Source organism: Anser brachyrhynchus (genome assembly GCF_964034855.1).
Source record: "Anser brachyrhynchus genome assembly, chromosome: 13".
NCBI classification, from domain to species: domain Eukaryota; kingdom Metazoa; phylum Chordata; class Aves; order Anseriformes; family Anatidae; genus Anser; species Anser brachyrhynchus.
Genome location: NC_137708.1, coordinates 16786207 through 16809720, shown reverse-complemented (window position 1 = coordinate 16809720; position 23514 = coordinate 16786207). Strand labels below are relative to the sequence as shown.

Here is a 23514-nt window from a genome sequence, read left to right as displayed (position 1 = left end):
TTTTAGCAGCTACTGGAAAAACTAAATTCGCTCATTTGTATGAGTGTGGGGAACTGAATAGTAACCCTATTCAGCACCAATGGAGCTCATGCCATCCCCTGTCCCAGCCCCAAAAGGTTAGCTCCTTTGTCTAATTACTCACAATCTCAGCCTGGAAGATCCAAGATGATTCAATAGTTTGACAATGCATTTGTCAAAAAGTTTGGAAAAAAATATCAGCATTTTCTGGGAATGTTCATTTAAGAAGAATTCATATTACTGACATGGTTGTTCGGTGTGTTAGTCACTTAATTATAGCAGACAACTCTCCTCTGAAGTTTCTGTTTCCATTTATTATTGGATCTGAACTCAATGATTCTGACATACAGGGGAGAGGCAGCTCAAAGAGAACAGAAATGAGCAGTGGGCCATTTTTTACAAAAGCCAGTAAAATATGTACAATGCAGTCATCCAGCTTTGGTAAGTACTTCTCATAGATGTGAAGGACAAAGCTGGACACAAACGTGTAGGAGAGACAGGAATTACAAAATCCCTTGTCAGGGAGTTTCATGCCTGGGGAGGAAGGGGAAGAGAGAGGACTTGGTTATTGAGGGTGAATCTTAGGAAAAGCACTCTGATAGCAAAACCCCCTAGGATAAAAGAATTTAATATTAAAAGTAAAAGAACGTAAAAGATGTTTAAAGAAATCAGTGTATCAGTTATTTGGAACACAAACATAGGCAGGACAATCTAGTTTTCAAGTCCTGGAATTGAACAAGATAGCTAATTTCTGGTTGTCACATCCGTGTCCCTGTGAATTCAGCTGGCCTGAAAAGCCAGGTGTAATCCATCCTCTACAAAATGTCAGAGCTGGTGCTTGCTGGGTCAGCAGGGAGGTGGGATTTGGGAAAGCATCTGAACTGGGTTGCTTGTTGTACCTAGCACAGATTGAACAGCTCAGCTGAACACAGTTTATGTCACCAAGAAGGCATAAAACCAAAAGAAAGTGAAGTTCTTACCTTCAACAAAGACGTAAATCTTGGCCATGAGATCCTCGTTGGATGGGGAGTTGTCATGGATGCAAGTGAAGTAACCGGTGTCGTTGGCTGTGACTTTCCTGATGACGAGCATGCTGCAGCTCTGCCGCGTGTTATTTCGGCAGCTGCTGAGGTGCACCCTGGGGTCTTCCCTCTGGTCCTCCCTCAAAAGCCAGCTCACCGAAGGTGCTCCCCTGTCAACACAACGCACCAAAATTAAAGACAGGGTCACGATTTCAGACAAAATTTGGGCTTCCTTCTCGCCAAGTGTTGTTGATATTCCTAATGTTCCTAAGCTTGTCATTTGGACATGAATGATTAAGGTTGTGGGGTGCTTGCATTACTGGCCATAAGAAAGTAAGGGGCATCACAGCACACTCATCAACAGAACAAGGGAAATTCCAGAACTGGTCTCTAGGAGCTGCGGGAAGCTAACTCCTGGAGGAAAGCTTAATTTTTATTTTAACAGACATCTTGAACACGAGTTTGTTTTTATAATGTTATGTTTTAGGCACTTCAAACATTTGAAAGCACCAGATAAAATTATATATTTCTTCCAAGCTGAGGACTTTGCATATTTTAACAGCTAAATTAACTTATACTTTCTTTTAACTCTAAGGCTGCATGTAGAGAGAACCTTTATGTAACTTCTCATCACCTTTCTTGTTTAATCAGCAGTGACTCAATCTTGATTTTGTGAAGGATCTGGAACTAATCAGATTACAGATCTTAGAATATCTGCTCAAGACACATTTTTTTCCATTCACCTCGTCACGGCAGCCAGAACATAAAACCAGCAGGACAGATAGATACACCATTTCACCCACCTGACCCATTCCGTGTCTTATTTATGAACACAGCTCATGTCAAATGCAATTTTACGTAGCTCATTGACAAAAAGCAAAGCCATTTTATAACCTGTTGCTGGACTCAGAGAGAGCTTTCAGCAGACCTAAGTTAGCTCAGCAACGGGCACTGGCTGTGCTGGTCGTGCTGTGCCAAAAACATCAGGGCACACCATGGTGGCAGGAGCTCCTGGATGGGATGTGTACTGCTCGGGATGTGCTCTGAGGTCCCTGAGGAAGTGCTAGTACAGGCTGTGCCTGCTTGTGCTTTGAAGCGTACGGTCTTTTTGTAGTAGCTGGTGCTGGTCAGTGTGGAAACCGGTGGGGACGGGAGTAATGGGCTGTGGATTCCTCTGGGGAAGATGGAGCTTGTGTTACTGTTAGAGGGAGGCAGGTCCTTCCTGCCGTGCTCGCAGAGAGGCCACGCTGTTCTGAAGGACCGGGGGCTCGCTCATCCCTTCTCCCTCCCTCAGTGAATTCCCAGTGACCCAATGGCTTTGGCTGAGCTGAGGAAGGAGTAAGGAGCTCTGGATTTCCCCAGTTGAGTGTCGCCAGGGAGAAATCCGGTCTAGACACGTCTACTCGGCGTAGAGATGCTAGTACTTGGTGTATCTAGCAAGCGTGCTGTGTGAAATTTCCAGTTAGCTAGGAACTCCGACTACCCTTTCTGTGCCAGTGGCTTTGCAGCAGTGCAATCAGTGCAGTAAGGGAAGGCGTTTGCCAGCAAATTCAGTGACACTTAAACAAACATCCTCTTGGCCCCCGTTTCTGCCCGTCCTTCTGTCGCCTTCCTGAAGATGATGTGGACACGGGGCTAAGCTCTTGAGGTTATTCCCAGCACGTAGGAGAACAAGAACACTGGGAGAAGTGTGAACATCCTCCCTGGTGAGCAGCCTCCCCCTTGCTGGATGTACGGTGGACTTGGACAACCCCACCTCATCCATCACATCAGCTTCCTGGCCTTCAGAGCACTGGATTACTTTATGGCAGGGAGGTCCCTGCCAGTGCTCTTTTCCTACCTTACTAACGTCATTACTGACGTAATGACCCCTTCTGTCAAGAAACGGGACTCCTGGCCCTGAATGTGAACAATGCCACTTCACATTCAAATCCCATCAAGTGCTCAGGTCCCTGCCCTTCTCCCGTCACCCAGTCTGGTTTCTGCCACAGCTGGAAACCTGCAGCAGTGGTTCTGCAGAGCAGATCAGGGTTTCACAGTTCTGTGCATCCTCACACGCGCCCACTTTCTCTACCTGCCCGTTTTACCCAGGTGGAAGATGAAGACTTTGGCCACTGCATCGGTATTTTCACACATCTGGCGAAGGGGAGTCACAACAGTAGTTGCAGTTCTGGCCAGGCTGCCAAAAATGAGGAAATCCTGGACATAAACCTCCAATGAGTGGAGGCTGAGGGGGGTGGAACATTAACACGGCGAGTTCAGTCTCCAGCAGCTGCCTGCTCGGCCTGCCATCTCGTGCTGAGCCCTGCTGCTCCCTGGGGGGACCTCGGAGCTCCCTTCTGGACCAGGCTGGAGACCAGCTGTGAGTGTGCGGATGTTGGTGTGTCAGCGGGTGGCAGACATCAGGATCTGGTTCAGGGGATCTCCCACTCAAAGTGCAGAAATCACACTTCCAGCTTCAAGTCCCGGCTCTTGTGTGAGGCAAGCAACTTAAGTGCTCTGGGCCTCTGCTCCCATGCTAGCATCGCAGGTACTGCTTCCTGTCAGCCCTGCTGGGGGCGTTTATTGCTTCGCATCCATAAAGCAATTTCGGAACACAGCCAGCACTGTTGAAGTGCTAATAATTTTTTCATCTATTCATTCATCTGGTGATACGAGAAAATAGGACGTTGCTAGAGATTAAAAAGGCTGTGGATGGAGAACTGCTGAAAAGTAGTGGTTTAATTGGCCTGGAGCACCACACTGAACTCATGTCCACATATCATGTTTTACGAAGCACATCGAGATTTTAAAGGACCGTTTAAACTTTATTGCCATCATTCTTGCTGCTTGCCAAGCTAAAAATACCATTGTAAGGTTGTTTTGACCTCATAAGCCACGCGGCTAGCTGGAGGTACTTTGAAAAAAATTACCTTACACTCCAGAAGACATCACAAATTTACACAGCATGAGTCAATTTACCTTTCACTGTAACATTGAATTAGATAGACTAGGAAAAAATCAGAAGGGATATATGTGTCAGCATAACTTACAGCTTAGATTCACCTTCCCATTGCTCTTACTGTCTCCAGGAACTGGGGTTGCAAGAAACCAACCACGTACTGGCTACAGTCAAGGGGACTTTGCAAGAAGGTGTAAAAAAAAAGCCTGTGTGTGAGGGAGAAACTGTGATAGTTTAGATTACCTTAAGCCTTCTCTCCTACAATGCTCTCTGAAGAAAATGAGAAACAGCCTCTCACAGCAGCTTGGCATTTAAATCACACTCAGAACAAGTGACACCTGTGTGCAGCCCAGTCTGAGGCCTTTTGTGTGACCGAGCGAGCCTGTGTGTGTTTGGACACAGCAGAAGGTGCTCTGACTCTTTGCATTTACCGCTCGGTTGTGACCAAAACCCTATATTCCCCTTTTGTAGAGGTCCACCGCCCTGCAAACACACAGCATTACCAAAACTTTGCTTGTTTCTTGCATGGCTGGTTTTTACACATTGTGTCAAGAATCGAAGAGCTGCCACAATTTATGATTAATGCTCTGGGTTTTACAAGTCCTGGTTACCTTTGATTTAAAGATGTAAGTTCAAGCAGATCAGGTCTTTGCATGTACACATAGTAAATGCTGCTTATTTAATTGTCATCTCTTGGGTTAGCAGTATTTGAGGTTAGGAAGTTTAAGCTTATACATACATTTTTTTGTCATATATATGTATGCATATATGAAACTTTATACATATAAACATATATATAAAGAGCTAATGACATAGTGTGATGATCTCGATTGTCATTCACTTATGGACAGGGGGCAAAGGAGTGACTTTAGCTGCTGAAGAGCTGAATGGGAACCTATTTTCAGATGAGGATCTCACAGCCATGTCCTAAAGGTACAACCCCTTCCATAAGCTTACTTGTGCACTGACTCAGGGCTTCTCTTGGGCCCCCTTACAATGTAAAGAACGAGGTCGGGCTGCATGGTGACCGTAGACCATCCTCCCTGCTCCCTTACAACCCAGCAAATTCTCCTCCACTCAGAAGCACCTGTGAGGGAAAACTGCTCCAGTTGCCAGATCACGGCTGTGCAGCAACCTTTGCTCTCCCCTACCCAGAAGCTGTGCTGTGCCAAGGGAATCGGTACAACAAAAGGAATCCAGCACTGCTGGAGCAATCCTTACCTGCATTTTATTTTTAGGGCTTCTCCTGGTAAGATGACAATGTGGTCTTTTGCAATGCTTAGCGTCGGTTTCTCAAAAAATTCGTCCTCAGCAAGACCTGACACAAATAAAGAAGAAACCATCGTTAGGCAGGCTATTCAGTATGGCTGGAACGGGCACAATGCAGCTGAGGAAAGCTTTTTGTTTTGTAAATAGTTCCTAAATTGGGGGCCCACACAGGGTTTAATTTATATTGCTGCAATTCAGTTGAGCACACTGTACCTACTGAGATCCCCTCAGTTTGTTTTTCTTTCCCTTATTCATCTCTTTCTTTTCTAACATGGGGAACCTGTATTTCTGCTAATAGTCTTCTTCCTTTTATTTAGAGCTGGCTGTGTTACTGGATTATTACAGTTTTAGAACAACAGATTAATTTCAAAAGGTTTTTACACACATATAAAACTGGCGGGAATTGGGTCTTCGGGAAACAACGTTGTGCATGAGCTCATATATTACCTTGTAATCAATGGGAGGAGAGATAACTATAATTCTGGGAGCAGCTCTTTCTGATTCACAGCCATGAAACATCTGCTATGTTAAAAACACATCAAAAGCCTCCTGTTTTCCAAAGAAACATGCACAAATACTGCACTGGAACTAAATAGCAAGCTGCTTTCTTTGAGGCAAATGTAAAAAAAAAAAAAAAAAGTAGTGCTGCCAGGCAAGTTTGCAGTGGTGTCTGAGACACCATCCCTAGTGCTAGCGTAACGAGGTTTGTCAGGTCTCTCATGATAGTGGTCTTTAGTGACAACAGTGACAAAGGCCTCTCTCATCATCGTCCCCATCATCATCATCTCCTGGCTCAGGAAACGTCTCCCAAGCAGCCACACTTCCCAAGGCTCTGTGAGATCAGGACGAGTTTCACCTCGCCCCCTGCTGCATTGATGAGCAGTCATTGTGGCTCACACACCAAGCAGCTTGTGAGCACAGCTATTGCACCATGACAGCCCCACGAACCCGGGCGCTGAGAGGTGCTGGGATGCTCCTGACCCCTCGCAGATGGCCACTTGCAGGGGCAGCTGACATTCGTGGACAGAGCGAGGAGCGTTGGCAGGTGGGTGCCGCCGCTGCTGCGCAGCCCCCGTCACAGCACTGCGCCCCGAGTGCTCCTGGCAGCTGCCTGCAGAAAGCCGAAGGTGAAACCATCCTGCTATCGGAGCGTTCATCTATGGCAGTATCACTTTCAGAAAGTGAAACTGAGAAGAAACAGAAGTGAGGCTGGCTGGGCTGCTTTCCTTGTCCAAATTCAAAGTAACACAATCAAGGAAAGGAGAAAACAGGCTTAGATAAGTATCTCAATTTCTAAAGCTCTGACATTAAAGCCGTATGTTTTCTTTCCCCTCCTGCTCTCCAAATCTCTATCTTCTCCTTTGCCTTGAACTTGATAAGCCAGAAATCTTTAGCTGGGCTTATAACAGAGGCATTATTCTCAGCAGAATAGTGAAGATAACGTATCTAACAAAAAGAGAAACATTAAGGTTTAACTTTTCAACTGGATGAAACAGTGATTTTCTTGCCTCCCACCTCCCATCTCCTCTCATCTCCTTTGTGCTGGATTCAAGTAAAATGCTCTGAGCCTGGCATATTCTCTCAGCGTGGAGAGTGAATCACTCCCACGTTGGAGAGCCTGGCTTCCTCCGTGAGCCATTCAAATTCCCAGCAGAAACTCAGTGGAGGCCAGCTCATCTCATGGCACCAGAGTCCTTCCCAGGGAGCATCCTGCCCAGACAGCGTGTTCCTCAACCCCCTTGTTGGGCACACTGAGCCTCCCTACAGACCTTCAGCTGACACTGCACCAGTCCTGACCACGGCTCCATCGTCAGAGACCTCCCGACACCCTGTTCCGCATGATGGATGGCTCTGGAGCTCTATCTCTAATGTCCTTTACAGAATAAGGAATAAATTGGAGAACAAGTGGGAGCCTGGCCAACGTGAACTGCCTCCAGTGTGACATTGTATAGCACGGCCCTACCTAAAAATTGCTGTTGCATGTAATGCTGTGGATGCAAAATGGCCCTCAGACTCACAGAGTCACAGACTCAGAGGATCCCAGAATGGTTGGAAGGGACCTCTGGAGATCATCTGGTCCAAACCCCTTGCCAAGCCGGGTCACCCAGAGCATGTTACACGGCATGGTCTGAGCTTTGGCATGTGCTGTTCCATGATGCTGAGGAATTTCACTCTCCTAAAGCTAAGTGTTGATCTTTGCAAAAAGAAAACAAAAAAATGGTCAATGCAGCTTTGAAAATGTTTGCCGAGTGTCATTTAATTAGCTAGCTGAGGGGGTTTGGGCCCTGTGTAGCTTTTCCAGCACGCAGCTACTACCGCGATCCGCTCTGGGCTGTTTGCGCTGTGACTTCAGCCAGGTCTGCTTTGACTTAGAAAATCCTGGGGTTTTGAATAATCCTTTCTTTGGTTCCTCTTGCGCCGTCAATTGTTCTTAGGGCTTACAGGGGCTTAGCTGAAGTCTCGAGCTGGCCTTTTGAACAGGCCTGACTTTTGTCCCTCACAAGCAAGTGTGATACTGTGGGAGGGGTGCAGAGTGCTGTGCCAGGCAGCGGGCAGAGACCCGAGCTGCTCTTGTGACCAGGGAGTAAGTGCTCGGGCTTTTATAATATGTGAGACTGGTTTTGCTAAGAGAAAGAAAAGTATTTTTCAATTATTCTGTTTATACATCTGAGCTACTTTTTTCCCAAAGTTTATTTTGGCTCCAGGAGCTGAAGAAAAGAATAAACAAAGAGTAATTTTGGCACGTTTCTACCCCATGGAGGACAGGAGGAGAAATTCCTCTGCCACACACATTTCATCCCTGCTGCCAGGTGACAGAGAGTTTTTCTAAACACAGCGTGCGCCCTTTCTGGCATGCCTGAGCCAAAGCTGAGTGGACTCAAAGGAAAAAAGTTGCAGGGCAAAACCAAGAAGGTAGTGGGGGAGATGGCATGATGAGGCCTCGCAAAACTTTCAGCCTCCCCTGGTCCCTTTACAGCTGGATTTTGGTTTTCTGGAGGCAAAGCTGGGGACGGCCCCAGGGCACACTGGATGAGAAGAAAGGGAGCTGCTCCACTTTCATATTTATTCATTGGACATTGCGTGCAGGTCTCTTACTTGCTGGTAAGCTCTTGATTGTGTTGTAAAACACAGGCAGGTGCGATCTAGGTCTGGAAAGGGCAAAGTGAACACAATGTTGGCAGCCCATAGGTAAGCATTGTTTGAATGCACCATGTAGCTTAGTTATAGTGCTCTTCCTTCTTTGTATGCTACACAAATGTACACTATTTTAATGTAGTTCATTTTAATTTTATGGCTTCAATCAGTATGTCTAGCATTTCTCAAAAAAAATAATAAATACAGCTAGCTCTGTACTTAGAATCATAGAATCGGAGAATATCCTGAGTTGGAAGGTACCCACAAGGATCGTTGAGTTCAGTTTCATAAGAAAACAGTCAGGACTTGAAGAAATCTCTCGGAGGCGGCATTCTGTGGTATGTTATACAATACAACCAGGGCCTCCAACCTGCTTAGGGTGGGGTGGGAGACAAATACTGCTGGACTGAGTCCTGCTGAAGCTAGCATCTTCTGCTTGCACTGCTTAAATTGTCATGTCCAGGCCTAAAATAACATTCTCCTCTTCTTTGGTAAATAATTTTGGTCCTACAGTAGGGCTACAAGGGTCATAAAATCAAAACCAAGTGCTCACACCAAGCATGTCCTTACCACAGCAAAGCTCTGCCGAGGAGCGAGAACCTTGGCAGGCGCTGTTCTGCAGAGCGATGTCTAAAAGCCCAGGGAACAGCCCCAGTTCTGTGGCTGTCCCTGCCACCCTCTTTGTGAAGCTAGCACTGCTGCCTGGCTGGGGTAATGAAGCTGGTGCAGCATCCTTCCTCAGATCATCTGACATGGTTTGGGATAAGATGCTAGGGCTATCATGCTGTAGAGCTAGGAGAGAGACCGTCATGTACTGCATTGCCCAACATCCCCTCTGTAAACCAAAGGAGAAAGGCAGGTTCCTCCTGGAATGTGACGTGACATGTGAGATTAGTTCTTGCCCTCAAGGACTTGTAGCCAAAGCAAGTTGACCACAGCTGGTCAAGAGTCTCGCAGGGCTGAGCTAAAGAGAGGCTTTAGAAAGAGCCCTGAGCCAGGATGGACCCTCCAACCAGGGCCTCTCTGCACCATTTCTGCTCCCAAGAGCTTATTCTCTCTGCCAGTTTAACATTCTGCTCTTGACAGAGCAGAAAACCCCAAACACAGCACATCTACACGGGTCCTTGGCAGTGAAATGTGAAAGGCTGACTGATACATTGTCCAGGGAAGAAAAGTATATTGAAAACTGCTTTTCCTCGGATAATCTGATTTTGCAGCATAGCCAACATGAAACCTGGGAGGATCCTCAGGCGGAGGGTAACGTGTGACCTCCCTCACCTCTGTTAGATGATTCCTAACTCCATCTCACTTGGCCGAGGGACATCCCTCCCACACTAAGCAAATACCTTGTTCGTGCTAGGACCATTGGTAAGCACAGATAACAACTATTTTTAATCTCTGTTTCTCATTGTAACAGTCTTCCTTCAAGCATCCTTTAGGCACTGTCACTACCCAGTAGCTATGCCAAAAAGAGCGCTCACAAATGCTTGTGAGATCGAGTGTATCTAGGTATCGTACATAGTGACAGCCAATGTCAATATCGTACCTGATTAAGAGATCCTCTTATCCCTTTTGGGCACTGCAGCACACAGAGGAGGGGAAAACTGAAAGAACAGTACCAAAGAGCACCTAACCTCTGCGTCAGATGACAAAAAAATAACATCTAGGCAAAGCACAGACCGCTGTGCTGACAGCTAAATGAAGCAGGTTAGACCAAGACCCTGATTCCACAAGGATTTGGGCACACAAATAGCTTTTTGCACATGATTGAACTCCAGGGACTATTCATGTGTGTAAAGTCACTCTTGTGCACAGATCTGGGCCCTAGGACACATCAGGTCCCATTAGGAAGGGCTGGAAGTCAGAGTTTTAGAGCTGACTTAGTAGGGAAAGGGGAGAGGCATAGGCATGTTATTTAAAAACTTTGTCCACTGCTGACAATAGATTGGGAATACTTTTGTAAGCCATGCTTAACTTGTAGCGTTTCTGAAAGTTAGAGCCCAGATCAGGAACATAATCTGTGCTCTGAAAATGCTCAGGGGGGTCACTGGGGGCTCTATGAACAGCGTGTATGGCCCTGATCACTGTTAATGAGACGGTTGCCATTAATACGGATTGTGCTGATGAAGAGCTGCTACCTGTTCTACCTGCCAGGGAAAAACAGATGATAGCTCAGTCTCTCCAGACTGCTTTGTGTCTGCAGCACTAAATGACACGGAGGAGAGACAATGTGCTGTCCTCTGAGAGGCCAGGGAACCTCATCACAAGGACACAGCTTGAGTGCATCTGGAAAATGAACAGGTACCAGTTTTAAAGGGTATTTTCATGACTATATCCCCAAGGAAATCCTATTTCCACTAGAATTAGAAAGTTCAAGGATTCAGTGAAAAGCTGTGTGTGTTTAAACCAACGGCCTGTAATCATTTTAGGATTTGTTTGAAGGTCACCCACTATGAAAAGAGAAGACAGTACTGCTAGCATTATGGCATCACAAGCCTTGCAATATTTGGTGTGTTTATTAGGTCTTCAGCTCCTGGAATCAGCTTTCACTTGTTATAATTGAGTAATTTTCTATTACTTTAAAGGCTTAAAAAGACATTAGCAAGTAAGTAAAAAGACCCACCTCTCCCTCCTTTTTGTTGTGACTTTGGGTGGGAGAAGGACATATAATTTTTGATTCTGCCAGACTCATGCATTAATAAAATATCTTATGCTCTCTATTATAAACACAATATTTTCTAAATTAAGCATTACTGCTGGCATTGACTTTCCCAGCAAAGAAGGGATGCTCTTGTCTTGAAGATCTTGGCTTTAAATCAGGAGCAAACTTCTTCATTTTCTTCTTTTCTGCTGGCTAGTGGGTGCTCTCTCAAGCCACCTGATGGGTACCGAGCCAGTAGGGAGGGCAAAGGCCCCCACGATGGGCTGCAGATGTGGAATGTGTGGGTCAGAAAGGGCTGTGTGAAGGTAGCTTACCCTCCAGATCTAACGTGGCTTGATCACGTTGCTCCCATTTCATGGTTTGCTCAGGGAGTTAGCTTTATCAGGTTGTTTGCTCTCCTAAGCCTCAATTCTCCATATGTATATTGAGGCTAATAATTGAAGTTGTTTGTGAAGATTTAAACTCTTCATCTTTTCCTACACATGTGCACAGCGCTTGATGTATGAGGCCGTGCCCTCCTCCTCAGGTGCTGTCACGGGCCACAGCCCTGTAGGATGCTCACACACTCCCTGCCGAGCTGTCTTTCCCAGAGAGGAGTAGGGGCCTAGGGCTTGTCCCAGCCCTGCTCTCACACGAGCTGGAAATGCCACTTCAGCAAGTGCTAGGTGTTAGGTCAGAGGTTGGACTAGGTGATCTTGGAGGTCTCTTCCAACCTAAATGATTCTGTGATTCGGTGATTTGGTGATTCTGCTCCATGTGCTGCAAGCTGGCAGCCAAGCTACTCCCCACCAGCCTGTAATGGGAACAAACAACCACCCTCAAAACTGCCCAATACATCATCTAGGCAAGAAAGGCAAAGAGCCCACTTGCCCCCAGGTCTCTTGGGAACTTTTGAAGATTTTCTGTTTTGTTTTGCAAGAAGCATATCCTCCTGTTGGCTTCTACCTGGAAGAACACAGGAATCCCCCCAGGGATTCCTGCCACAGAGATGCTCTGTGTGGGCATGTAGCCAGCCATCTGTAGGCCAGTCAGATCTTCCATTCCTACAGCAGCTGAAGAAGTTCATACAAAATTAAATTAGTAATCAGTAACTCATCGGGAGAAATGGCTAAGATTCTTTCAGAATATCTGAATGCTAGTGTTAACCCAAGAGTATCTGCTGGCACAGCAGGCCTCATGGTTTTGTTGATTTTCCAAGGCAGAAGACCTGGTATTTGTTTAGCTGATTCGTGAGAAAGGCGAGCTGTTCCCACCCATTCTTCTCCTCTGCCTGCTACAGATACAAGTTGTGTGCAGCTCCACCAGAGGCAGGAGTTCGGATGTAAACGTTCTCAGTGACAACAACAAAAAATTCAATCATTGCTCGCAAGTGGAGGAGACATCTACAGCACAGGGAAAACAACTGCTAAGTAGAGCGAGTGTTTGAAGATAAGATAAGGCATTGGCCCTACTCTTGGGATTTGTTCCTACAAGACTTTTCCTCACCCATAGATGCATCAGCATTTCCTGATGAAGTGGCACAGGGTCACTCTGACTTCCTCCTGTAATCAGCAGAAACGCTTCAGCAAGGCCACCTGATTGCTTTGTGTGCTGACAGTTAAAAAAACACTGTTAATTAACAGGAACTTTACTCTGATTTTTGGTAATCAAAACGTAACCTTTGGAGTTTGACTACACCTGCTCAAAGGCAACTCCCTGAACGTGCAGTGCCATGAGCTTTCTCATCTTTCCATGATAGGGATCGCCGTATCAGTTGCAGATTTATGGAAAGAGGCCACAGAAAGCAGCTCTAGGTCAAAATTGTTTGGTCTTTGGTGGCAGCAGCTCATTAATCAGAGCCATTGTTTTCCCTCTGACACTGCAGAGTGTGGAGTCCTACAGAATGACAGAGATATCACCGCCCTGTGCTTATGTTGAGTTATGTTGGGGGGAGACACGTCCGTTCTTTGTGGCTGCGTGACAAGTCCAGAACTTAGATCTACAGCCATAAAATAAACATGAGATCTGGGAAAAGAGGTGGCAACATCTGCAATCATCTGCCATGCACTCAAGCACAATTTAAAGTATTTAGGAAATGCAGCAATCTCATGTTGATGGAGAAAAGGCTGGGAATGTTGTTATTTCTGGATCTAAATTATGGCAATTCCTCTGGGAAAGAGAAGACCTGGCACATCTCCACGATTAGCAAATATGCAGACCCGGTGGGAGAGAGACACACACACACACAAAAGAGACCATGCTATGTGTGAAAGACTTCAGGGGAAAAAAAAATCGAAATATGTGAGGTATGAAACTATCTTTGCCTCTCCCCCAATGTGGTCTCCTGAGAACAGCTTAGGGTTGCAGATGCAAGTGTTTCCAATGATTCCCAGACAGGATTACTTCATAGAAGCTCCGGACATAGCTTTCATTCTTCCTTGACTTGGCCATCCCGAGGAGAGGGCCCGTTCTGCCGACAGGCCTCTGAGGGAGAGCAGCACAGGCACGGGCCGGCCTTGAGGAGGAACCCACATGGCAGCAGCCCCTGCAGGAGCCCACCAGGCCTCCCCGCCGCCGGCTTCAGCCTTGGGTTCACACTGCGCTCCCACCACAGCCCACCACAGCCCCTGTCCTGCCTGCCCTTCGCCCATATGGTAAAGGACTTGCTGCTCCTTGGTCTTCAGATATAACGCAGCGTTCATCTGGAAGTGAACCTGGCCAAGGTTTTGCTTCTTTCTCCAGAGCGCCGAGTGGGAAATGGGAAGGTGGGAAGGTGGGCTCGGCCTGTCTCCGCTGGGCCCCACCAGGCTTTCCTGGGTCACCTCACATCTTTTAGCACAGGTGAACTCCTGGGAGCATATTTGTGTACTGGTGGACAGATCGCTTTTATCACTTTTATCAGCCCAACACATCTTAGTAGCTACAGACACTGACCAAGTTATGAATCCTGCTTGTCAAATCCCTACACTCAGTTCCCTTTAATCTAATCTAATTGCTCTGTAGAGGGTAATTTGTATGCCGTGTACGCGGTGAAACTTAGAAAGTTTCGGATGCTATGGAAGGAACGTTTTTAAACATTTTTAATTCAATTACTTTATTATTTTGAGTAGCTATCAGCAGATTAGCTCATTTATCAAGGGTGACATGTAAGGCTGAAAGTCAACAGCAGTAATTCACAGACTTCATGTGTATCACATAGAGCAGCACTAAACACTGTGTTCACTCACACATCAATGGGATTGAATTTGGCACCTCTCTATATTTCTTTTAAAGTTATTTGTTTTGTACAGCTGCAAATAATGAAAGCAATTGTTGTGCTGACTCTGTTCCAAGAACTATTCCCCAACCTGCTCATGTGCACAGAAAGAAACAGTCACTATGGAAATCTATCTTGATTTGGGCCAGGACCTCTCGTGAAAAACAAGTAGTAAATCTGTTGATGCAAGCACTGATTTCTCTCTTGCTTCTACCCAGTTTTAACATTTATATTGGACTTTTTATCTGGAGTAATGGGGCTGCCTGTATTTGGGATAAGAGTAAATAAAGCTCTTTAGCCTGGTTATTTCATTAAAGAGAATGGATCTTTTTTTTTAAAACTTAGAGCATTGGTAGAAAAGTTTTCTGATATGTCTTCTTGTCCGTACAATTTTATATCTTTCTAACCTTTTTCTATTGCAGTACCAGTAACCATCAGATTAAAAAAAAAATAAGGCAGTATTTTTATTTTCTGCATGGATATGATATAGTAATATAGATATATTTTTATTTATTGATCACAACATTACTGCATGCCTCTTGGCAGACTGAAAATGTGAATAGTGGTTTCCATATGATGGCAGCACTTCCTGCAGGGGGTACGTGGTACACCAAGGCAGTAGTAAAGCTGCTTGCAGGTCCTCTGCTTGCAAGGCAGGAGACAGGGAGCATGCAGTGGGATTTATTTTTCTGAAGGCCCAAGCAGTTGCCCTTAATTCGGTGTTCAGAAGGCATACAGCAACCCACGCACACACCAGCTAATTCATCCTGACTGCCAGTAGAGGTCAGACTTTAAGCTGGCAACATAAAATCCTAAGAGGGATTTCCCTTAGGTCCCCATAAAAGTTGCTAACATCAGAGACCAGCAGTGGTGAAATGAAATTTTTATGAGAAGTCAATAAAATAATGCTGTTTTCACACATGTCAAAGATCTGTTCTGGTATCTGGTCGTACAGGCACCCAAAGCGTACTGCTGGAGTTATAAATCTAGTCTAGTCCCATCACCTTTAGAATATAATCATGAAACAACTTTCAGCAATAATTTAGAGCTATCAAACTTGTTTCAGAGGGAGACCTCTGGTACCATACAGCTTGGAAAATAACACTCATAAATTAAAAGCAAACAGAGATTAAAATAAAAGTCCTTCAAGTTAAATATGCTGGTAAATAAAGTTTCACTTGGCCATACTGCACGAATTAATGCACTGGCCAGCATTAACCCAACATACAACCTCACCTGCCATATATATGTGTATTTACAGAGCTGCTGAGGGATGATAATTTGAAATTCACCTAATCTGGCTATTTAAGTTCATAGCCAGAACATGTATTAACAGAGAAATTTTGCATATAATATAAGGTAATATTAATGTGCAACAGTCTTTCAAACTACCGGGTCAATTAAAATATTGTACTCTAAGTCAGCATACACCTTTGACAATAAAATTTCATGATAACTCATCCTAAGTAAAAGAGTTTGGAAAAGTGTAAGATGGATACCTAGAGAGACATCAGAATGATCAGAGAGGAACAGGAGAGAGAAATTATACCATCTCTCAAAGTCTAGTTTAGCAAAAAGTGTGTTTCTTTGAATTGTAAGGACTCTGCCTTCAGCCTCTGCCTGCATGTATCAAGTGAGGAGGATGCTCACTCCTGTTCCTCCTCTACCGTCCGCAGACTAAATTGGTGACTCCCAAGTCTCTTCTTTTTTCATCAGCCACTTTCTCAAGAGACCGTTGGGAAACCCTCAAACTAGTTGTAACATATCCTTAAGCCCTGGACAGCATACAGGGACCTTCACAAGATCTGAAAAAAGATGCTGTTAGCCCAACTGATGGGGTTTATCAGGATATGCCATGTGGATCCGTTCTGGATCCCATCTTTCCTTTGTACATGGAAATTATTTGTTTGCAGTGATTTGAGTCAGTAAAGCCAGATGAGGCTTAAGAGGGAGAGTAACAGAGCCTTTCATTTGGTTTGGCTTGGTGAAAACTGCCTAGATGAGACAGACACATTCCAAAACTTGGTAGCCTGGGCCTTCAATGGACGTGAAGTTCAATGAGGAAATCTGTTCAGTGGCACACAAGCCAAAAAAAAAAGGAAACTTATCCCTACAGCTAAGCTGGTGGCTCGTCTCCAATGAAGATGAAAAGAATTCATTGCTGCAGAGATGTTTGTTTTTAGGAAAGCATGGGTTTACTCGCTGGTTGCGAGTTATGATTTTAGAGTATCATTTTCTCTGTGTTCTTTGATGTTCAGTCAAGGATCAACAGCCCAAATATATGGAAGAGAACAGTTAAGATACTAAATATACGTGTCTAGATCTCAGATTTGTGTCTTGACTCTGACATCTCAGGTGTCAGGGATGATTCTTAGGCAATTTTTGTCTCAACATTGTATGAATGTTCTGCCAGTTTTCCATATCTCAAGCAAAACTTCGGTATGGTTTAAACGATAATCTGTCATTTTTCTAATCTGATTATTTGCCAGGTTGTCTAAACCTGAAGACCAAGAGCCCTCTCAGTAGATTTGATACTACTTGCTTGCACAGCACACTGTAATGGGACCTTTCAGTGCTACAATGATAAAACTTGTAAATCGGAGTGCTTAACAGGAAGGGTTGGGATCACGGGAGGTCCAATACCAAGGGCAGCTATTTATCTACTTTTACAGTTGCAACTGCTAAGAGTCTAGGGAGAGGAAAGAAAATCTTCCCAACATTGTGCTATCAGCCTGTCTAATTCATTTCCCAAAGGAAGCAACCATCCCTATCTTTAGGACTATTTAAAATTAGATGAGATAAAGCGCTAGGAGATGTCCTTCAGAAAACATTTGCTAGTGACCTACATGAAGCAATCTCCCAGTGCTTCAGCTGCCACATCTAGGGCTGTATTGGGGCCACACTGTCCCGCTCAGATGGCCTGCCAGGGCCGGTCTCTTCTTTCCAAACTGCTTTGGTACTGCTTCAGCGCTGCTGGGACTCAAAGGCAGAGTGGGCGTGCTGGGCTTTGGACTCAACTGTCCATAAACCAAAACTCAGAAGAGGACTGCAGCTGTTTCTAAGAAACACAAGAGCTGAGAGAGGAATTTGGATGAGGGTCTGCTGAGTGCTAAGAGGGTGGCTTGCAAAACAGCCTCTGACCGTACTTCATGGCTAAATCCCAATCAAGCCATCAAGCAAGCTGACTGCCCGCTGCCCACCAAGTGCTCGTGGGTTAGTTGTTCAGAAAGGCTGCCGCTTGTCCCGGGCCATGTGCCCTGAGGTTTCCTGCTTGGAGCCTTGCTGGTACGAATCCAGCAGTCAGCCCTGCTCCCTGGGGGTGTCGGTGGGTCGTGTAAGCAGCATCGTGCAACACACCAGTGGAAACCGGGTAATGTGTATTCTCAGGCCTTTTGCAGAGTGCTAAATTCCTCCTCTCCATCACCCAGCCCTCTTTTCTAAGAAAAATATCAGCTTGCATGGAAACACTTCTTTGTACAGAACATCTGTGTCCTCCTGCTGATGAATCACTGACCTGCAGAAGGAGGAGGCCAAGGGAAGGTCACGAGAGGGACGCAATCAGAATGGGGAAGGTGGATGGTCACAGTGAAAGAGAACGAAGGCACACACCCAGTTAGCATTATTTTATTAGTTTTTCTGGGGCTATAAATCCAGAAGTAAATGAGCCAGAGCCTCCCAAGATCAGGCCAATTGATGAACCACACTAAAGAGCAATGAATTTGATCAAATCACAAAGATCGTATGTGTCAGAAAAGTGCAAATTCCAAATGACAGTGAAATCTGCTTGGCAGGTAATGCCTCTGTTTTCTCTGTTTCTTAACATAACCCATTAAGAAGAAATGGGCTGAAACCAACTTTGGACTTGACGCTGGAATCTGTTTTCGATCAGCTCTGTGTTCTGCTTCTGTCGGCTTTGTGTGCCTGTCTCAAGAGGTTTTACTTTTTTTTTTTGGTTTGTTTTGAAGGGTGGGAGGTTGCTATTTTGGGAGATGAGATAAAAGCTGTTTGCTCACAAAGGGGAGAGAGAACCTAACGATCTGCTTAAAAACCAGTCCCCGATTCAGTTAGGTTTCTGCATCCCCAGGCGACGTTACGTTATCTCCTGCCTGCAACCTCCCTGTGTAGTTTGGCCTAACTAGGTCTGCAAGCTGGTTTCCTCGCTGGTTTGCATTAAGCTGGAAAGTACCAATCAGACCCAGGGAATTGTCTGCAAATATTTTGTGAAATCCTTCGTAATGACAAAGTCCATCAGGCCGTGGAGCAGGGCTTCAATCGCTTCCTTGCAGCCTCCACCACAGCTACCCTGACATGACCCCAGCTGCTCCCCTGTTTGTTAGGCTTCTCTGCAGCTGTGACATAATGTTTTTGATGGCAGGGCTTGGAGGAATTCTGCTTGTGGCAAAGCAGGAATCTGCTTCGAATTAGCACTGCACATATTTATCAAGTCTACATAGCATGGCTGCCTGTTGACAAAAGTCCCTTCCTCTGTCCCCTGCCGGTTTCCAGATTCGCTCGCTTGCCCTGTGAAGGTTCGGAGGAAAGGCAGCCGCCGGTGTCTGAACGCAGCCTCCCACAAACCCGGAGCAGGGCGGCAGGTGGGTGATCCTCCAGCTGGGATGCCCTGAGCTGAGCCTGCTTCTTTAGGGCCAGATCCTGGTTCTTGGTTTGACCTCGAGGGGCTCTGTGGGGGGCTCACGCACTTCAAGGCTACCTCGGCTCGCTGCCCTGGTACTGGCTGTATCCTCCCTGCTGCTGCAGCAGAGCAACTCCCTCTGCAGCCAGGTTGGTTGGCTCGCAGCAGCTCACATCATCATCTGAAGGAACCACAGCACCAGGGAGACGATTGCACAGTGCCTCTGGAAGCCATGCATTTGCCTTGTGGGACCCTGCTTTTAAAGGTTCTTCACTGACTTTCAGGAAGAGAAAACATTGCTGGGCACCCAGCAGCAGACCCGGTTTGCATTAAAGCCACCTACGCCGCTTAGCAAAAGCTGGGCAGGAAATTCTTCTTTTTCATGTCTAAATATTTAAGATCTATTTATTTATTTTAATTCCTGTTGTGCATAGGGATAAAACAAAAATCCTTCAAAGGTTTTTTTTATTATTATTTTTTTATTTTTATTATGAAAAGCAGCAACAGAAAAAGACTCATCTAAAAATAGCCATATATTTAGGGCAGCCCCCGGTAGTTGGAGACACAGATTCAAAGGCTTGATTCCGCCAAGGAACATGGTGTCTCCAGCATCCTATGCATGCATCTCAATGACAGGGGCATGGTGTCGCTGGGCTGTGAGCAGAAAAACCATCCTGGCTGGAGAACCTTTCCTGGAAGACTGCATTTACCCCAGTCACTTTGGACACAAAATTTTGTCACAGTGTAATTTTCTAATGAAAACTTTCTCTCGTGTTATAAAAACCCAGACCGGTTCTATTACTACTGATTTCAAACACAGCAGAAATAAGCCCACTGCTGTTTTCTTTTCCTAAAAATTTCCCTTCTCAGCCCAAGAGTTTATTGCAGTGCTCATAGATAAAACGTGCAGTTGCTCTCTGAAGAATAAGATCAGTTCTTGTGCTGGATAGTTATGGAAATCAACAAATGTGACTCTAAGAGCAATTAAATGAAGAAAGCAGCTCCTGTTTTTGGAACTCTCTCCTGACTATTTCTTGCAGAGTAACAGAAGCCCTGATAAAAACACAGATCTGTATGAAAATGTCGAGGAGAAAAGAGAACCATGGAAGCTAAGTGAGCTGTGAATGAAAGCAAAGAGAACACCACTACCAAGAAAGAAAAATGTCACCACGTGGATTCAGGCAGGGAATAGTACCAAGGCTGGAGACGGAAGAATAATGGAAATGCACACAGACAATTAACAAGGTTCCTTTCCATACTGAATCCATGCACAGAGCCGTGAACTGCTGCACTAAGAACCCAGAGAAGCGATTCTGATAAGGAAATCCAGATCTGAGGCCCTGCAGAATAAGCGAATGGCTTGTCAAGGCAGAGCACACATTAGCTGGAGTCCTTACTTGATCTTTCAGAGGCCTGTTCCCTTGGTACCATTTTTAGCATGGCATATGAATTTTGGCCTGTGGACTATGCTACTGAAGAATTTCTCCACATGCTAAAGAAAAACAGGTTTTCTGTGTCTCTTGCTGAGTATGGTGGTACCTGTGTGCTACACGTATCTGAGGACGAGGGGGAAGCAAAGCCAACTACAGTCAAACAGATGCATTGAAAAAGCAAGTACTGCACAGTCAGTTAAAGGTGTTTTTTTTTTTTCTTTTTTTTTTTTCTGTATGTGTAGTAAGTTCACGCAGACGCCTGGATCTGCACAACCAAGCCAGAATGAGAACAGCCACTAGGCTAGCCAACAACATGCAATACTTTGACTCAAAGAAACATGCTTGCTTTCCAGCTGGAAAGAGAAGCTGACCATTTTGCTGCACTCTTAAGATATTGAAATGTTTATATCAATTTAAAAACAGACTCTTGCAGAGAGTACAAAAATAAAGAATTTTCAGGCGGAGACCTCAGAGGCCAAGTTGTAAACCCTTGGCTAAAAGGTCTTAGGGTAGAAACAACTGCAGAGCATTAACTGCATAGCAGTGGTTCATACAGGAGCCGTAAGAGTAAAGACAGTATTTAGGAAGATTGTGAGGCATTTCATGTGGGCTTTAGTGCAAGGTCACAGGATGTAAGAAGCTTCGGGAGTGACCAAAAAAAAATTTTAAGTTGTTTGAGAGTTAAAATAGCTGTACGCCAAGCACCAATCCTGCAAACCTGATGCACGAGAGCTGCTGTGTTGCTATGAACATCTGTCCTGTGGGACATGACTGGTTGTCCAGGTTTACTGCACCTTGCAGCCCAAAATAAAGAGATTGGAGCCACTGGGCAATGGCTCGGTAATTAAGGGGCAGGTTCCACTGTGAGGAAACAGAAACTCAGATGTGCTCACAACACCTCCGGGAAGAAGGACAGCAAATAGTTTTTGGCATTCTTAACTTAACTGAGCTAGTTTATAATTACAAGTCCTTAAAACAAGTATTAGATCTGTTTAGCTTTTTAAAAATCTTTCTAAAAGGTTTCTGTTTGTTTTTCCAAAAGTTTTGTTTGTTTGTATTTTGGCCATGAAAATACAATTCATCTTAAGGAATTTAATGTGATTGTACAAAGATATCAAAAAAGCATGATTCAATAGCCTATAGCCTGTTACATGGCTCTTAAAAACATGATCCATTTCATACAAGCAAAACAGTACTCTCCTGATATGTGACTGCCACACAGCCCCATATCCGTCCAGGAGAAGTGCTAATGTTTGGGTGCCCTCCTAGGGCCTGACTGGAATTATTTTTTCTGCTGCACCTCAGCTGATTTTCTCCCACTCTCCACGAGCAGTAATGCAGACTGTACAGCCTGGTGTGCTTGCAAGTTAACAATGGTAAGCATAACGTGTTTACTTTTTAAAAATGTGTATATATGAGTAATTCTCTGTATGATTCATTTAGCTGTCTTTGTTGTACCTTAGACCAGTCACACGGTTATTTTAGAAGATATTTTATTTTATTACTGCAATGAACAAAGGAACTTTCTCTTTTCCCTGGTTTTCACAAAAATGTGCTATGTTAGGAAGGGGTCAAAGAGAAAGACGGAGAATTTTCTGGTTTTCCTTTGAAGTCACCAGTTCTGAGCTTGGTTAGTAGCTTCCATGTGTCCTATATGGGCTTGGACGCTCCCGAGCCAGTGAGCTGCAGTAGGGATTGCATGCAGCTATGACTTCAATCTCTAGCCCTTCCTGGGCATCGTATTCATGGTGAAGCAAGGCCAGTTACAGTAGATCAAGACTGACTCTTGCACTGGAAACAGCATTTTAATCTCTTAGACTTTCCTACTTTCCATGAATCTTACAAGCATGCTGCCACGTGCCTTCCTATTTTGGGAGCTTTATTCATTCTGGTTCAAAAGGAAAAGAAATTTGCAGGTGTGTTGTCATATGGTAGAAGGATTATAGCTGTAATTCAGATACCTAGCAACAAAATAGAAGAAGGCAATGAGAAGGCTCATGTAGGAACCTTCTGTTTGCAAACTTCTGCAATATACTAATTTTTCTGTTCCACTGATGCTTCCTTAGCCGAACATTTAGTATCGAAAACTTGAATCCTGAGGATTTGGACAATAGTAAAATGCAAAGCTTCTTTCTCCCCTTTAAGCCCTGCTTGAACGGTGAGGTTTAGGATCTGCAATCTGTGCTGACCCTCCAGGAGAGCTGCAGGAAGAGGGAGGAAGGGAAATTGTTTTGTATTCAGATCCAAATATAAAATCAGCTCAATGTTCTTTTCTCCCTCATCAAGAGACTCACATTCCTTCCCTCTCGCAGCTCTCCCCGACACTGCAAAATCAGTGCGTTTGGGTGAGTCCTTAAAGCAAAGTCCAACAGAAAAAAGTAATCCAAGTACAAAGTTGAATGTTCTTCTATTTAAAATGCAAAGAGGATAAAATCTGCAGCTTTAGTTCTTTTGTTTTCTTAAAAGAAAAGACCTCTTACCCCAGTCCTGTGCAGGATTTGGCAAAAGAGAGAAAGGTGCTTTCAGTTACCAAAGCCCTCGGACGTCTCACTCTCATTAAAAACCGCGGTGAGTCTCCTCCTGAAGCTCAAAGCTTTGGTTACCCACCTTCCCCACCCTTTCTGTTCTCATACCAGGCTGGGACTGGGGCTGGCTTTGAGAAAAGCCAGGGAGTATTTTTTTTTTTGCCATTGTATTTTCATGGCCAAACACCAGGAGTCAATCTAGGAGGAATCCACAAGGTGCCAACAAGCCCTGAAATTCTGGCTCTCTCCTAAGAGCTAAACCTAACGCACTATGGCAGGACCTGTTCTTCCCAAAGCAGAGATCAGCTGCTAGCACCTCTAAGCCACAGAGCCGTGGGAGGGCAAAACTTGGAGCTGCTGCCTTGGGTGCACCCTCACCCCCGTTCACAGGGGTTCACTGTGCACACACATTCAGCTCGGCCTTCTCATAATGTGCTTTCATCTCTCCCCATTTTTAAGAAAGCACTGAGCACCCCACCCTGTCCTACAACAACTGTTGAGCTATTTACCACTCTGAAAGGAAATCCCATGTCACAACCCCTAGGAGCGCAAGGAATAATGTCCGGAATTCCTTTATCTGTGACTAGGCCTGGCGCACAGTCTCTTTCCCGTCTCTTAAGTATACACAAATATATTCTTTT

The 23514-nt window shown here is 45.0% G+C and overlaps 2 protein-coding genes across 4 annotated transcripts in view; one reads left to right on the top strand and one right to left on the bottom strand.

Moving 5' to 3' along the window:
• LOC308177135 (uncharacterized protein) overlaps nucleotides 1–23514 on the top strand; it is a 302639-nt gene that overhangs the window by 193451 nt on the left and 85674 nt on the right. The gene's annotated exons all lie outside the window — the stretch shown is intronic.
• Nucleotides 1–23514, bottom strand: part of LOC308177116 (vascular endothelial growth factor receptor kdr-like) — a 137653-nt gene that overhangs the window by 95896 nt on the left and 18243 nt on the right. For all 3 annotated transcript variants that reach the window (XM_080553854.1, XM_080553856.1, XM_080553855.1), the window contains exons 2-3: nucleotides 5203–5299; nucleotides 999–1210 (exon numbers count right to left, since the gene is read on the bottom strand). In XM_080553854.1, coding sequence (XP_080409980.1) covers nucleotides 999–1210; nucleotides 5203–5299 — 309 coding nt within the window. The remainder of the gene's footprint in view (nucleotides 1–998; nucleotides 1211–5202; nucleotides 5300–23514) is intronic.